Source organism: Falco biarmicus, chromosome 3 (genome assembly GCF_023638135.1).
Source record: "Falco biarmicus isolate bFalBia1 chromosome 3, bFalBia1.pri, whole genome shotgun sequence".
Taxonomy (NCBI): Eukaryota; Metazoa; Chordata; class Aves; order Falconiformes; family Falconidae; genus Falco; species Falco biarmicus.
The window spans coordinates 103,924,953-103,942,069 of NC_079290.1; the positions used below are offsets into that span (position 1 = coordinate 103,924,953).

At 43.9% G+C, this 17,117-nt stretch overlaps 1 protein-coding gene across 2 annotated transcripts; it reads right to left on the bottom strand.

Moving 5' to 3' along the window:
* Positions 1 to 1,469: 1,469 nt before the first annotated feature.
* On the bottom strand, positions 1,470 to 12,039 carry LOC130145534 (medium-chain specific acyl-CoA dehydrogenase, mitochondrial). 2 transcript variants are annotated; one of them, XM_056330415.1, is made up of 12 exons: positions 11,902 to 12,039; positions 11,072 to 11,171; positions 10,147 to 10,244; positions 9,968 to 10,037; positions 7,884 to 7,984; positions 7,717 to 7,797; positions 6,785 to 6,915; positions 5,648 to 5,756; positions 5,371 to 5,511; positions 5,199 to 5,294; positions 4,290 to 4,538; positions 1,470 to 2,798 (listed from the first exon to the last, which is right to left on the bottom strand). In XM_056330415.1, the coding sequence occupies exons 1-12, from the start codon at positions 11,923 to 11,925 to the stop codon at positions 2,727 to 2,729; spliced, it is 1,272 nt and encodes a 423-aa protein (XP_056186390.1). In that variant the 5' UTR covers positions 11,926 to 12,039; the 3' UTR covers positions 1,470 to 2,726. The 2 variants fall into 2 exon arrangements, with proteins under 2 accessions (XP_056186390.1, XP_056186391.1); XM_056330416.1 differs by having other exon boundaries at positions 11,072 to 11,168; positions 11,902 to 12,037.
* Between the last annotated feature and the right edge of the window lie 5,078 nt (positions 12,040 to 17,117).

Consider the following 17,117-nt stretch of genomic DNA (forward strand, 5'->3'; position numbering starts at 1 on the left):
ACAGCTTCCTGTGAAGTCGGGCTCGCAGCTCAGCCCCAGAGCAGGTGACGGCAGCTGCTCCCCCCCGCCAGAAATAAACCTCTTTCCTTCCCAAGCCAAACTTTGATCGCGCTCTTCATCACCGGCATTGCACTCTGGCGGGCGTGATCCGTGCCGGGCCAGAGTGCCATTTGTAGACGCTACAAGAAAACATGTCTCTGATGCCGACCATTACAGAAAAATCTAAAATACAGAGCTTGTTTGTTGGTTGGTTTGGGTTTTGGTGGGGTTGTTTCTCGGGTTTGTTTCCGGAGCAGATGGGTGTTTTCTTGGGGGGTGGCCTGCGGGAGGGGTCTGAAGGGTTATGGGGGATGTTGGCACCACATCTACACATTTTCTAAATGCCCCCAGGGACGGTGATTCCAACACTTGCCCGGGCAACCTGTTCCAGTGCTTGACCACCCTTTCAGCAAGGCAATTTTTTTTATTCTTTTATTAGTAATACCCAATGTAAACCTCCCCTGTTGTAACTTGAGGCTGTTTCCTCTTGTCCTGTGACCTGTTAATCTGGGAGAAGAGGCTGACCCCCACCTCGCTACAGCCTCCTGTCAGGCAGTTGTGGGGAGCAGTAAGGTCCCCCCCCGAGTCCCCTCCTCTCCAGGCTGAACACCCTCAGTTCTCTCAGCTGTTCTGCATCAGACTCGTGCTGCAGACCCTAATGACGCTTCCTTGCCAGGAGCGCCTGGCTGCCTATGCTTCCATCCCATGAGGTGTTCACGCACGTAGCTCGCATCCCCCTGAGCCTTCTCTTGTCCAGGCTAAACAGCTCCAGCTCTCAGCCTTTCCTCATCTTCCAAAACCTCCACCACGGCGGCCCGTCCCCGGTCTGTCTCCAGGATGTCCTCTCTTGTACAGGGGAATCCCAGCACTCCATGCGTGACCTTGCCAGTGCTAAGCGATATCCCCAAGAAGTCTGTGGAAGGTGCATTGTGCCAGTGCTGAAAGAAGGGCCTATCCAGGTTAAAACAAACCAAAACCAAACAGAAAAACCCTCACAGAACTTCCTCCTCCTCCTCAGGAAATGTAGTCAAGTGAATATTCTGATGAAAAGGAGCAACAGGTTTAAATATACTGGGTTTGAAATTAAGGTGGTGTTAAAAGGCATTCCTAAGGAAAAGCTACACATTTTCACTCGAATCATCCTAATGAAACATCTGCTGGGTTCAGAAGTGTTAATAGTGAAAGAGGCCATTTTCGCCAATAAGCCGATACTCTTACTGCTACTGGGTACTGTCTAAATCCTTAAATCTGACACACGTGCAGACAGCAGCATGTGGTATTGCTGACCTGGAAGGGCTGTTCAGCTCCACGGGCTGTAGCACAGCGAGACCTGCAGGACAGCTGTTAGCATACCTCAGACACAGGACAACTTACCCGAAATACAATTTGAATGGTTTGACAAGCAAAGCGAATAAAAGCAACTGCACCTCTCTGCTTATAAGTACATTTTTATTAGAGTGCAGCAACGGCTGTCAGAAGTAACATCTTGATCATCTAATTTTACAGTGAAAAAACATGGTGTTGTGAGGTTCTCATTTCTTGCCCTTTACTCTATTTGGCCATTTGGGGTTTAGAACATCCAAGTTTAGAACAGCATTGTTATACCTGAAAATAAGGCCATTTCCTACAGGTTCTTTTGCACAGGATCAGTTCAAATGAAAACATGTTTAAAACTGAATGCTCATCCTTCTTTTTTTCCCCACGGTGATAAAAAAATGCGTACCTGTATTTCTCAAGAGCTGTACTTACCACTCATCCATAAACAAGTCTTGCTTAAGGCACAAGAAAACAAGTAACTTCCTCTCAGGCACAGAGATAAACCGCACTGAATGACAGTTTCTGCCTTTGCTGCAGATTCAGGTGAATCAGATGATTAAGTCACTGAAAAGAAGCCCGATGAAAACAAAAGCTGCTGTTTGTTCATGCTGGCTCATAAGTGTCTGTAAAATTCAGAGGATCTGCAAGTAGTAATTGCAGCCACTGTTTGAGAAAAACACCAATCTGTCTTGTAATTGACAAGAATGTATGGTACTGAAAGAAGCCAGTATGTATTCACTGTCTTTTTTTTAAGATGAAAGTCTCTGAAGGCCACAGAACTAAAGCGTTAGCATATTTATTTTAGGAAGTGGTGACCCAGAGACCATGTGCTGCAGCAGCATGATGTTCCTGAGGAAGCAGAATCGCTTTTTACAGTTTCCCTGAGATTTATTACTATGATAGCCACCCAAACCCCAGTGATAAAAGACTGGGAGCGAATCTGTATCATTATAAACAATACGGAAATACCCCGAAAATGATGTTCCTCGTTACATGCTGAATGCCTTCACAGACCCAAAAAAAGAAAAAAATAATCATTTTGTTCACTTTTTTGATCACATAAATTTTACAGGGCAGGTTTTTACCTCTCCTCCTGCCAAAAGCCAAAGGTTTGACTGAAAGAGAGTGGGGGAAGAGGACAACCGATCACTTTGGAATTCAGAAATGTTTAGAAAACACCAGGTTTGTTAGAAGAAATGAAGCGAGGGAATGGGCAGGGAGTACAGAAGCAGTGCTTAATCACGTACACAAAAAGATTTCAGGAAAAGGGGTTTATGCACGCCTTTAATTGTATCGAGAAATGCACTAGAATCCTCTTTCGTGAGAGCACAGAACACTACAGTAGAGGCAGATGTGCTTGGTAGGTTTCTTTAAGCTTTGTATTTGGCAACGTGTTCACGAGCTATGATCATCCTTTGAATCTGAGCAGTCCCTTCATAAATCTGAAAAGAAGAATTGCAAGATAGATCATTTTTGTAAAATATTTTCACAGATCTTTCTACACTTGTCAACCTTCATAGCACAAATCCACAGTGGATTAGGACGTGCAGAAAGAGAGAGAAAACTGAAGAAAATTTGAGCGTGCTTTGATTAACTACAGTGGGCTAAATGCAATAAACCACATACAAGATCTTGAGAGAGAGTCTTGTGTTCCCAGATGCTCTCCTCAAAACTCTGTAAGGTTCTCACAAACTTAACAGACATAGCGGATGAAGGATGGGGAAAATGGATTCTCTGGGGAAGCAAATACATCGTCTCGGTTTTGAAAGTGAGGGTGGAGGCAGGGAGGTGACCTGGGCTGCAAGTGTTGTATTTTCTTTGACTAGCCTTTCAAGGCCACAGCAAATATTCACATTCATCCATTTATTACCACTGCTCCTTCTTCACTAGTACTCCCTTCAACACGTTATTTTTTTACCTTTTTTTTTAAGCAGGCGTTCTTGCGTTTTCCTCTAGAAACATTCTGTGTCTCACCCCTGATCTATTTGGCTTGCTGGCAGCCAAGTCAGAGCTACACGACCAAAGACGTATGTAGGTGTAACGCAGAAAGGCAGCCACGGACTCCAACGGTACAGTGCAATGTGATTCAAGGGCAACACAGTTCAGTGGTTTAAAGCGTTTCAGCTCCCAGTTCTGCTAAAGCTTGCTGTGGCAAATTGCTCCAATAAAGATTACTGAGTTTGCTAAACATCAGTCAGTCTTGCTGGATAAAGAACTGCAGCATCATATATGCTAAGAGGACACTTACGACATGGAATATTTTCTTGGTAATAATACCGCAGAAAAAGAACGGGGGATTATGGGTGACTATGGACTAAACACGACTAAATATGAGCATGTTTTGTTCTTTGGAGAAAGCAAAAATAATAAAAAAAGGAAGGGTTAATCACTCCTGACTGCGCCACACTTCTGTTAATACAGCATATGCAAGATCATGAATCCATGATACTCAGTGATGGTAATATCTCAGCTGAAGTAATCTGCCCAGTTTATACCAAAGTCTCAGGCAGACAGACAGTTTAGAGCACCGCAAGAAGCGATGAAGAGAACAGCATTATACGTAAGGCATCTCCACTTGACAGAATACCAAAGCGAGCATGGCTATTTTGATCACTTCTTTTCTACAGTGCTTTTTTTCTAAGAGTTCAAAAGCTTTAAAATGAAGAGTCCGTGCATTTCAGAGTTACCACATGAGAAAAAAACCGAACCACTACAGTCGTCTTATGTAGGTTAAGTTGTTGATCTAACCCAAAGAGTTTTGTATGTAAGAATCTGCCTCATTTGAATGCCCTTTCTTTGAATGGAAGGATTATTGCTCTCACCCTCAATTTTTTTTCCCCATATGTTCACATCATGATTTCAATCAGTAGCCATTAGTTTCTTTTCTATAAAATGTATGCATTCCTCTGAAGATGACTCCCTCTTTTACTCACCTGGTAGATCTTAGCATCTCTCATTAGTTTTTCTACAGGATATTCAGTATTAAATCCATTTCCTCCAAAAATCTGCACTGCATCTGTAGCTACTTGGTTTGCAACGTCACCCGCGAACGCTTTTGCGATGGAAGCATAGTAGGTATTCCTGCGACCGGCATCGACTTCCCACGCAGCCCTTTGGTAAGCCATCCTAGCCAGTTCCACTTTCATTGCCATTTCAGCAAGCATGAAAGACACCGCTTGGTGCTGTAAATGATGAAATAAACCCAGTTAACTTTGCCGGCTTAAAATTCTATGACATCCAAGAATACAGTCTTCATACTTCTGAATCTGCAAATTCAACACGCCTCAGGAAGCTTTGAGTTCTACAGAATCTGGATCAGGCTCTCAACTCTATGCTGAGTTAGACAGGTTGTTAATTCTAAATCCACTTAAGTCACAGGGATGAAGTGTTGAAGTTGTGCTTTACTTTTCGTGAGATCTCTATGTCGCTTGTTGTTTATTCACAAGCAGTGTGACTGGCCATGTTTTCCATTCATATTAATACCATGAGTCTTGTTTCACATACCTCACAGAGGTGTTTTTCCTTCCCTGAAAATCCCTGTGCATGAGACTTGAAGAATTTAAGTGTGTCCTGACAGTACAGGAGTTTCAGGATTTTGGGTGGAGTTTTCTTTGCGATTTTACTATTTTCATCAAGAAGTTATGGAAGAATCCCAGGAGTTCCTGCATAGCTAGATTTACTCAGACAGTGCGGACCTATATACTTGAAAACCCAAGAAATGGCAGGCATAGAACAACTCACACGTCCTAAATATCGAGGAAGAACACCGAAAATTCACCAGTGGGACATCTAGTATCAAAACACAGCTTTTTGATGTATTTGTTTTTATACATTTAACTTACTTCAACAATTGGTTTCCCAAAGGTTTTTCTCTCCAAAGCATATTTAGTAGCTTCATCGAGTGCTCTTTTTGCTAACCCAACAGCACCAGCTGCTACCTGAATTAAATATAGCACAGAATGAAAATCAGAAATTCCTACTGTACTTTGCAAGTAACTTATTTCTGATACTTACGGGTGGCCTGGTCTTATCAAAAGCTCCCATTGCGATTTTAAAGCCAGCTCCCTCGGCTATTAATACATTTTCTTTTGGAACTCTTACGTCTTCAAAGACAATACCCCTTGTATCAGAGCAGCGCTGACCCATATTCATTTCCTGAAAAGCAAAGTTTACAGAGGTCCAGCTACACTGGATTCTTGCAATGTACGGCACCTTCTTGTTCTTTACTTTTTTTGCATTACTGGTTTAGAAGTGAATTCTTGGCTTGTCAAATAAGAGATGCACTCTTCACCTTTCTTCCAATTTGGATTCCAGGGCTATTTGCTTCCACGATGAATCCAGTAAAGGCTTTGCTTGCGGGGACTTTTGGATCTGGATTGGTACGAGCTAGCAAAAAATACCTAGTGTAAAACAAATACGAGGGAGTCAGCTCATCCTCACAATTAACAATCAGATACTTTTTTAGCTCACACGTTAAATGTTGGGTTTGGTTTTGTGTGTGTTGGTATCAGGAAATAAACCACTGAATAAGTTAGCAACCCCTTATTCTTGGCCCTTCCAAAAAAGTAAAACCCTGAGAGGGAGCAAGAGAGAAAAAGTGTCAATGCATCTCTTGCTGCAAAAGTCAAGATTTAATTCAGTTCCTTCAGATCAACATGCAAAGGTTCTCCACATTTTCCGTGTGTTGTAAGTCTTAATATTACAATCAGCTTCACAAATAACACAAAAGAAACCAATTGCCAGCACGCAGATAAAGATGTTTGCTTGGGAAATACAGTATTGCATGCAAAATGTTCTATTATCCTCTTGGTTTTACTATCTTGGTTTTACTCTTCGAAGTTGTAAATAGTTTTTTTTCTGTTAGCAATTAAAGAGTTGTGTATCACGTTCACGGTGTTCAGTAACATCAAGCGATAGCTGATAGTTTCTCTTTGATCATTCTATCTTGAACAAGGAAGTAATGAGAAAAGAAAACCTTACAGCTTTCCCTCTGGATTTAGAAGGAATTTAGTGTTGGGGATGAGCATGATCTTACATGAGACATGATGCAAGAGGTGCATCTTGTAAAGCACCTCCATAGACACCAGAGCACCACCTGCACTCTTTGACACTTGGAAAGCGTCTTCCCTTAAGAAAATAAAATGTAAGAGCACAAGCCTGGAGCTTTTCTGTCTTCGCTAACAGCTAGGGCTGTTTCTAGTCCAATGAGAAGCAACTGATGTCGGCCACCGCACCCACAAAGCCAGGTCCCCTGTAACACGAGCTTCTGGAGTACTGTGGCAGTTAAGTGTTGCTGCCCTTCCCTGAGGAGTGTGATAGCAGCCACAACTGAGAGCCCATTCCCTGGGGGCTCGCACACAGGACACACGCCTCCCCCAAGACAGAACAGAACAACAGAAAACGTAATGCCAGTGGCAAGTCAACGCACCAGTTTGCTTTCCCACCGTTTGTGATCCACATCTTCTGGCCATTAATAACGTACTCATCTCCTTTCTTCTCAGCCTTGGTTTTTATACCAGCCACATCAGAGCCTGCTCCAGGCTCTGTTACACAGTAAGCCTAAAAGAAAAGAAAACGCAGAATCCTGAAGAATAAAGTTCTACTTTTAAGCAACCAGAAATTACTGCAAATTATGTGCACCAAACTGATCTGTAAACATTTTAAGTGAACCGCGTGGAAAACCCCAGAACGCATCCAAAAGGCCCAACAAGGGTCTGCACAAGAATCCAAACATGTAGGGGTCGATTTTCCTCATAAATCCATAATAATTCTTACAATTGTCTTTTAATTTTAATGGTAAACAGGCACATTCTGTAACTTTTCGTAAGTCATCACTTCCTTATGCTTCACAACTCCGATATGGAAGCCAAAGACCTTTCAAATCTGAAAATAAGAGCACAGAGTAACACTTTATGGTTGCTGTGCTCTTCATTTTATGAGGCTCCCTTGTTCAGATTTTAACACACTGCACATGAATCTTTATTACCTTAACAGAGAGCGCCTGTATAATGTTTAAGATCCATAAATGCAGATCAACGCCCATCTGAGTGGAGTCTGCGCTCATACAAACCTTGCATTTTTCTTAGACTCCCACACCTTCTCTTGAAAGGGAAATAAAAGGCACTGCTTTTCAGTAAGTGACTCAGCATGGTTTTCCAGGTACTACCTTCTGTTTGCTTATTGAATGCACTTAATTCAATATTCCTTGACTTTCAGAAAAAGCCACTGTTTATTTACAAACCAAAACAGGCTACACTGTGAGTAGATATCAGTGTTTAAAAAAAAAAAAAAAAAAACCCAACCAAAACCGTAATTAATACAATTTGGGAACAGTCTGCAATGCACCTAAGTTATACTTACACACATCATTGGTTCCTCTGTCATTCTTCCCAAGTATTTTTTCTGTTGCTGCTCATTTCCTGCAATGATTACTGGCATTTGCTGAAAGAAAATATTTAGACCATTAATCCATCTTTCTAAAGGGCACAGACTCTAGTCTAAAGGCGGTAAGAAATGACAGAACTGACCCCTAGGGAGTTCGCCTCGATGGCTGTTTGAACCCCGGTACAGCCGTAAGCCAACTCTTCCGTAATAAGGCACGCTTCAAAACTGCCAAGGCCAAGACCACCTACAGTTGAAACATTTCATGGACTAAAATGAGCTAAAAAATTGCAACATATTAGTGATTTACAAAACCTACTTATCAAAATCATATGCCCTCACATACTTCTGACTGCGTGTTGCGTACAATTAGACATTCCCATGCCAGCTTTTTAAATAAAGTTTTGTCAGATTAGTGACAGATGATTTAAAAATTACATTTTGCAGTTCCCGGGTGATGGTGTGCTTGGTGTCGGACAGATTGCACAAAATGTACCAGTGGGACCTCTTGGCTACTTCGCATCTGAGAATTTCCCTAAGAGTTCTTAGGAAGCAGAGAAAGGGCCACAAGGGCTGCTGAGCTTCCACAGCACTAAGGAAGAAAAGAAACGCGTCCATACCAGTTAGCAAAACAACCCAGTAACCTGCTTCTGGCAGAAGCCAACACTTTGTGAAGTGCGTAACAACACGGTAACAATGCAGCAACGCTTCCCTGAAATATTTTCACAGCCTTTGTGTGACTTCCCCAGCCAAAACTATCTTTGTTATGCTAGCCCTTGACAGATGTTTCTTCTGTGAATTCTCCCAGTCTCTTTCTGAACCTGTTTACAGTTTTAGCATTGATACCGTCCAGGGGCAATGAGTTTCACAAATGAACTACACACTGAGTGTAGAACCATCTCCTTTCATTTCTTCTGAACCCGCCGTCTGCCGACTCCATCTGATGCCTTCTCATTGTACTGAAGGGGACAATGAGATGTCATCCCTTTTCACACTCTCCACGACACTGGCATGATAAGCATTTCTCATGCAGAAGCTGTTCCGTGTATTTCATCATCTTTGTCATCCTTCTAGGAACCTCCCTCATTTCCACAACAACCGTCTGAGGTGGAAGGATCCGACTGCATAATGAACAAGAGGCAAGAGCAATTTGGGGGCAAGCAGCAGCATAGTTATGGCTTCTGCTTTGCTCTTTGTTCCCTTCTTGATTTCTGACCTTCAGTTGATGGTTTTGACCACTTCCGGTCATTATGCTGACATCTTCACAGAACTCAGTATTATAACCCCCGTATCTCTTTGTTTCACAGGTAATAACTAGTTCAGAAGACACCATTTTTTCTGTGAGGTTTGGATTGCTTCTTCCCTTTCTTGTGTGCATCACTTTTCCTATTTTGGACTTCATCTGCCATTTAACAGTCGCTCAGTTTCACCACCTCCTCCTAGAGCTCTTCACACCAGCCTCGTCTTTTCTGTAGCAGGTAAGTCAGCATTATCAATAAACTCTATGACCTCAGTACTGATCTCCTTTTCCAGACCTTGTAAAGCAGTGGTGTCCAATTTGTCACTTCCAAGTTTTAATTTAATAACCAAGTGATTCTACATTGCAGTAGTCCAGCTGTTTCAGCCTTGAGTGTCTGTGGCTGAATAAACATGATCCTCACAACTGCTCCTTTGATCTCTTTAAATCAATTTTTGATACAAGATATACCCTCTAATAAGTCTTAAAAAAAAACCCAGGGCCTGCTATGGACATTTCCCCAACTTTGTTTTCAGGTAACATATACACGTGAAAAAAAAAATCTAAAATTTAACATTTTTTCCATCGTTACTCATATACCTAAGCACTGATCCTCTGCACCTCCTCTGAACTGGAAATTCATCCTTCTGGCTTATTGTCTTAAATTGCTCCAGCCTGTATCACAGAGTAGGTCAAAATACGACAGTCTAGTTTCTCTGCCTCATCAGATGACACAGCACACCAGGGGAACATTAGGCAGTTGTAATCATGGGAGGAAATCTGGTTATAAATTACTAAATCACAGCCTAATTTGTTGGGTGATTACATCCACCCCTAGTGGCACTTGTATGTGTCAACCTGTGTACTGATTCAATTTAGATTATTGAAGTATGCGACTGTTCATTTTATACAGAATCCATCATTACACACATAAATACCCTCTAAGGCCTTTTCTTTGGTTTATTTTACAGATTAAAAAGAAGATTTACTTACCACAGCTTTCTGGTATGTGTGAATTTATAAGACCAAGTTCCCAAGCCCGTTTTATGAGTGGAAAAGGATACTGAAACAGACAGGGAAAATCACTATCTGATTCATCACAGTTAACGTTTTACATTTTACACAGGTTAAGGTCAAAATCTCTCTTTTCCCCTGCCATATGGTAGATTTACCTCTCCAGTTTTGTCATATTGTGCAGCAACAGGAATGATCTCCTCCACAGCAAATTTACGAGCAGTAGCTTGAAACTCTTTCTGTTCATCAGTAAGTTCTATTACCAAAAAAAAAAAAAAAAAGTTAAAAAGAAGTCACCGATTTTGCCAGTTGTCAGACTATGAGAAGAGAGAAAACAAGTCTCAGTTCCTTCCAGGACAATCCAAAGCACCAGGACTTACCTTCCTGGGCCTCTCCAGAAACCAAAGCAACTCAACATCCTCCTTCTCTCTAGAGAAAAAGCTCCACTGATCTCTAATTGATGCCTACGGTGCGCTTACTTACTTATGACAAAATTCTTCCAAAAATATTGAAAACCAAGTAGGAAGTGCCATGTAACATACAAGGTATTACCAAAAGAAATGAAGAGCATGCTATGCTAACTAAACGAAGGAGATGGAGGCAGATGAATGTTGCTTATCTGATGAATCTGGCTGCTCAGTTTCAAGCATTGACCTGCTGACCCACTAAATTTGCCTTTACGTATCTAATACACCGGGGATTAATTTCTTTATATTTCTTTATAACTAAGTTCAGTTAAGACTACATAGAGTTATTTTGACATTTTAAAAGCCAATGTGAGGTAGTTATTCAAAGCTAAGGCAACTCTGGCAGTCAAGCAAGCTCAAGGCAGACCTCAGTTAAAAAAAGAAAATCTCATAAATATCACGTCAATACCTGGGCCTTCCCGAGTTAGAGAAGAAAGTAATTTGGGGTTTCAAATAATTATTAAAAAAAAAAATAAAATGTAAATTTATTCAGGATGAACACCTTAATTGTAAATTCATACTGAACTGCAATACAGTTGTTTGCCGTTTGTTTTTTCCCCCTAACGCTGCAATTTGTCTTTAACTGTTCTCTTTCTTTCATAACTGCAATACTTACCAAAGCTAAAGCCAGATGCAGGTTTGCTTATGTGTACGTTTTGAGCAGGTTTACTGGAACGTGATCTCCATCCATGCCCTGCAATGGTTTGGAGCATCTGCTAAAGAGAAAAAGAATATGAGCTGCAAGACCTCTTTGCTGCACAAGTCCCATAAAGCTACTAGCCTGACCGCAGCACAACCGCACCATGAAGCACGAAGAACACAGGCAATAATGGCTGTCAACACAGTGAAAAAAAAAGTATTTTCAGAGAATACTGAAAAAATCTATACAGTTAAAAGGTGAAGAAATGCAGGAAGACCACTGCTAGGCATAGAAGTGCTGAATATTGAACTGCTGAGTGAGAGTGTATTCATAGTTCAGGATGGTATTTCTTCAATGGGCCATGTATTACTCATTGGAGCTTTGCGTCCCTGACCAAATGCCCTTCACCTTCCCCCCAGTTCAGGGGTGGCTCTGGGGACAGGGAGAGCATGGAAAGTCCACTGCCTCAGCTGTGAGCCCTTCGCCCTTCCCAACCGGTTATCGACAGCTCCACATCTCCTTGCATGAGGAATATTTTTAATTCCTAACAGGAAGGTTAGTCCTTCAGAAAGCAACTTTTAAACCCGGTATTAGCAAACACCACTTGCAGCGCAGACAGGGAAGGCAGCAGCCAGGCGGGGAGGGCACACACTGTGCCTGGGGGCTGCCTCCAGGCCTGGGAGGCCGTCTCCAGGCCTGGGAGGTGGCGGGGAGCCCCGGGGGACGCTGCCCGCACGGCCAGCTCCCTCCAGCCGGTTACCACCCCCCAGGACTCCCGGCCCTTCCCCCCCTCTCCGGCCGCTCACCCGGCTCGCTCTGAACGCCAACATCTTGGCCGAGGCACCTGGCGACCGGCGGAACCCACTGGCCAGTGGCCACCCAGGCGGGTCGGGTCAAGGCGAGCGGCGGGGGGCGGTGCCGGGCGCGCGAGCCATTGCGGCCTTGGGGGCGGTCCTGCTCCTGCCGTGACTGCGTAGCTGCGCCCGGCCGGCGCCTGCCCTCCCTGCGGGCACCTACCGCGCTGCAGCCGCTGCCGGCGTCTCACCCCCCGCAGGCGATCGTCAACGCGGTTCTGGGCGGCGGGGGGGGGGAGGCGGGTTCCCTCAGGTTCTCCTCAGGTTTTCCTCAGGTTTCCCCTCAGGTTTTTTTTTCCCCTCAGCGTTTTTCCCCCTTCTGCACACAAAACACAATTTTTATTTCTTTGCACAGCATGTGCCCGGAGTTGGGCTTACTCAAGCAACGTTTGGGCTTGTTGCCAAAAAAAAAAAAAATATCTGGCTTAGCTAGGCTTTTAAAGCCCCTTTTTAACTACACTTTTTTTAAAAAAATATTTTTTTAATGAGCTTTAAAGCTATTCTGCTTTTGAGGTGCCACGGTGGTGTGTACGGGGTGTAAAATGCCCCCTGGTTCTGGCTGTACACGAAAGCAAAAGCATCAATATTTAATTACTTGTAGGGCTGCAAAATGAAACACTTTTTTTTTTTTAAACACACCTTTTTATAATTTTATTTTATTTTATTTTACTTCTCAGTGGGTCACAGCAGAGCTATTTCAGGTTGTTTTTTTTAAAATAACACTTCCAAGAGAAATAGCTACTTTGGTATCTCCATGAACTAACTTTTTTGGCATGAAATTTGTAAGAGAATTGCCAAAAATACGAAGCCCTTTTCTGAAATCCTTTTCGGGTAGCGTTTTATTTTGCCTCACAGCTCCAAGCAAGGTGCCAGGTATTTTTAGCACCGTTATTGCCTCACTTATGTTTGCTTCTCGATTGCTTGGTTTGTTGCTGGCACCTATGAGTACTGATTTTGTGCATTAACGCAGCAAAGACGCTTCAGCAAGAAGCTACTAGCCACGTAAGAGTTATTTTTTGGCACAAGGGTCAGCAGATTAAAAAGTTGATGGTAGCTCACACAGGCTTTTGTACTGAGGTGACTCAAGGCATTTAGTGACTGTAGTGACTGCTGATTTTTCTCTCCATTGTCGGTGGATTTGTCTTCCCTGTACTTCAAGGGCAGTTGACTAAAGGGTAATTTCTAACTTCGTGGTGTTCAGCTATTTCATGGAAGATTTTCATGTGTTCTTCCTCTTTTAAATCCAGTCTCAAGCACACGGGGTGGTGTGACGTTGGGGCTTTTAAATATCAGCTCTCAGGCCTGTGTTCTGACACTTGATATAGGGTCCTGCTCCAAAGGATGCGTTTCTGATTATAGTGTGGGAGCTTTATTCCTGAGCAGCCCACTTTCTGTTCCTGTGTTATTCAGCTCTTATTTGTACGGTTTCTGCATACTTTGTATACCTCAGCTGATTTATCAGTGCAACAGCCCCCTGATACAGAGAAATATATTCGTCCCATTTTACTGCTAAAGGTTTTAATGGTGTTTTTTTGAGGAGCAGGGGTTTTACGCTGAGTGTGCTAACTAGGATCACACAGAGCACAATTCTGGAGGCAGGTAGGTGGGGTCAGTATCCGTATGGAAAGGTGATGGCACAAGTAATGCACACTCTCCTGAGTAACAAACAGCTGCAGCTGAGCCAGGTGCCTGGATGCATGTGAGGATGCCATACACTAAGGATATTTACTAGCTACAGGAAGAGATTTAGGTATAGAATTGCGAAGTTATTTCTGAGTGCCTTCAAAATTAGGATCCATAACCCTTTGGTAAGTTACAAGCTCCTATAATTTGCAACCAAGGAATGCCCAGGTGCAGAGGGCAAGAAGGTCCAGCTGCAGAAGGGTTAAACTGGCGGGAAGCAGGGATGCCAAAGGGGTGACGTTTCCCCAGGGGATGAGATTAGAAGCAGGCTGGTTTTGCAGCTATTCTGGGATGCAGGGATGCTCACAGGGTGGTTGCTGGTTCCAGTGCATATAAGGAGTCAGCTCCTCCCCCATTAGTGCAGATTCCTGTTAATCTCACTTAATGGCAGTAATTACTGCCACTTAATGGCAATAGGGCTCTGCCCTGTGGCGTTGCTCATTATTTTATTTTTTAATATATCTGTCTGAACACATGTCTTCAATTTACCTCAAGGGGTACGATAAAAAATCCCCAACATTTCTAAGTATTCGGGAAAAGAGTGATATGAACAATAGCAAGGTTATCTGTCAAAGCCTGAGTGTCTTGAACCTTGAGTTTCGAAGAAGTTGTTTACCTAACAAGTGGCAACAGACAGAAGTTTGTTAGGTGCTTCCAGCACTTTTAGCTTTTCTTATGGAAGAAAGAATCTTCTCTCTTTTTATATTCTCGAACTCTTTTGTAATAACTCTAATATTCCTTACTATTCCTCTGTCCACTTTTACTATGTTATAAATTATGAACTGTCATATATATATAAATGATAAACAGTCCATTGCATTGTTAGACTAGAATCCTCTCTTTTACCCTAAGCACCAGAGTACCTGATGCTTGTTGCTAAAAAGTATAAATAGCAAGTAAACACAATAAGAATATTACATCAGAAAATATATTTTACTCCTTAAAGTTAGCAATTCTAATCTAGGCTGAAGTGTACATTTTTTTTGAGTAGCAGAGTAGTCGTTATAAATGTTTTACAGTTGGGGTGTGTGTGTATTATTAGGAACAAACAGTATTCTAGCATTTGCCAATTAATAATTTGCATTATTATAGAAATAGAAAGCAGATTGAATTTTCTGCAGGGATTAATGTAGTAGTGCAAGTTACTGAAGCTACTGCCATAAAAGAACATTTTAAAATTAAACTAAAATATTTTCAGGTGTATTTTTAGCTTGTTTGATTCCTGGGTATCACAAACATTACTCCATTTCAAATTTGCAATCTTATTTTAATTATATAGCCATACTTGCTCAAATACTTGGAGGCTTTTATTGTGACTAGTGTATGTAAGCACTCAATTTTTAATGTTGTGAAAAGGTACTGAGTTATATTTCTATGGTTAACTAACATGAGATGTAAAGACAAGGAAGGGGCAGACATACAGAGCTTGAGAACAAATAAAAACCAGTTGCATCTGGTGATTGTTTTGGCTCGTTGGGCTTTCTGAAGGCAAAGCAGGTCAGTGCAAGGCGCAGAAGATAGCTTCTGCATCGTGCCTTAGCTGAAAGTATTTTTTAAAGTGCGGTGGTATTTGCTTTAGGGTTTCTCAGGACTGGCTGCTCTAAGGAGCTGACTTGGACAACTGTGGCTTTAACTTGTCTGAAAGATGAACAGGTTAATAATTAAAAAGAATGCAATGCAGTACAGGCTATCTGTGTGTAAAGGTAAGGTCCCGGGCACTTTAGCACTAATTCCCGTCATCTTCTTGAAATATGCAGATCAGGGTGCAGGCCAGAGGGGGAGGGTTGGGGATGCAGGAGGGGGTCAGTGGGACTGTGCAAAGTGGTGCAGAGTGGACGGAGGAAGGGAGCTGGGGAAGGGATGGCAAGCAAAGGAGGGAGAGAGATGGAGGGGTGCACAAGGGACCAGCCACAGGTAAGGAAGGGCAGTCAGCACCCTCCTTGGACAAGCCCTGCCCCTGATCACTGCAGCGTGTCCTGTCTTCTATCTTCTTATTACATCTTTTTTTACCCATCTCAAGGCCTTTTCTTAACTCTCTCACTGCATAATCTCACTTTCCGTCCTATGTGCATGTGTGCTGCAAGGACTGGGTGCCAGCTGCTGGTGCAATCTGTGCGTGAGAGGGAAAAGTGGTGCCAGGTACTGGGGCCAGACCAGGGGTGTGACCACCCCTGGGCTATGGTGTCAGCTACTGGAGTGAGTGGGGTCCCAGTGCAGCTACTGGAGCTGGTGGCGGGGTCCCAGTACAACTACTGGAACAAACAGGAGTCTTTACTCTCCAGCCATTGTGACAAGAATGGTCTGTGTTCCTAAAACCAGCAACAAATTGTGCTCCTTAGGGGATGGTGCTTATTAGAGGCCCAGTAAGAACCAGTTTCCCGCTGTGCCTCCAAAAAAATGGGTGCCTCAGTGGCAGGCACAATCTTCCCCTCACCCCTCCCAGCCTCATGGGGAAACACTGCAGTTTGCCCTAATCTGTTCTTATGGGGGGGGCACATGGTGGGTGGGAAGGGGATCTCCTTTACGGGAAGGGCCCAGTCTCCCCTAGCCAGCCTGGTCATCACCATGGTGCAGCCAGAGAGGATCCAGGCATCCAGCTGCTGGCAGAGGAGAGCGGACACAGACACGGACACACGCAGGGACACGCAGTAGCTTTGCTGAGGGGGTTTATTGGTCATCAGAAAGAAATGGACCAGGGCTCCCAGGGGGTCAGGTGGGGTCATCCAGGGATGATCATCTCCTCATGCCGCTGGAGGGGGACAGGACAAGGGTGTCACCACCAGTCACAGTCCTGAAAGACAAAGCCGAAAGGAGACTCCCAGTGTCTGCTGGGACAGCACAGGGGCCTTATCCCCATCACCTCGCCCGGCAGAGACCTGGGGAAGGGAACTGGAGCCCTCAGTACACCCAGGACAGGGCTCGGCTCTCCTCAGAGAGAGATGACATGCAAAACCCCTTACCCCAGGATGCCCCCAAATCTCCCAGAAGCCTGCCCAGCCCTCATGGTGATCCTGGGGCTCTGCAAGGCGCCAGAGCCCCTGCCTGGCCTGCACGGTGACCCCCTGGGTCCACAGAGCCCCGCTGAGCACAAGGAAAGGCATGGGGGCAGCTCTGCCCAGCTCACCCTGGGACATGGATCATGGGACGGTCCCCCGTTCCCCTCTCCCATACCCAAGGTCTGCCCACCCCACAGGGCTCAGGAATCCCCTGGGGCCCAGGATGCCTTGTGGGGCAGGAGACACCATGGTGCTGCTCACCTAGACATGAACCATAGCCATCCGTTTCACACGCAAATACTCTAACAGCTTGTCAGCCAAAGCAGGCTGGGGAGAAAGAGAGGGTTAGGGACATGCTTGGGTGCACTGGGATGCACTGGGGCACACTGGGATGCCATGGAGTGTCATGGCCATGTAAGGGAGGGACCAGGGCCAGCAGAACTCATGGTACCCACCTCAGCTGTCTTCAGTTCATCCCATTTGACTAAA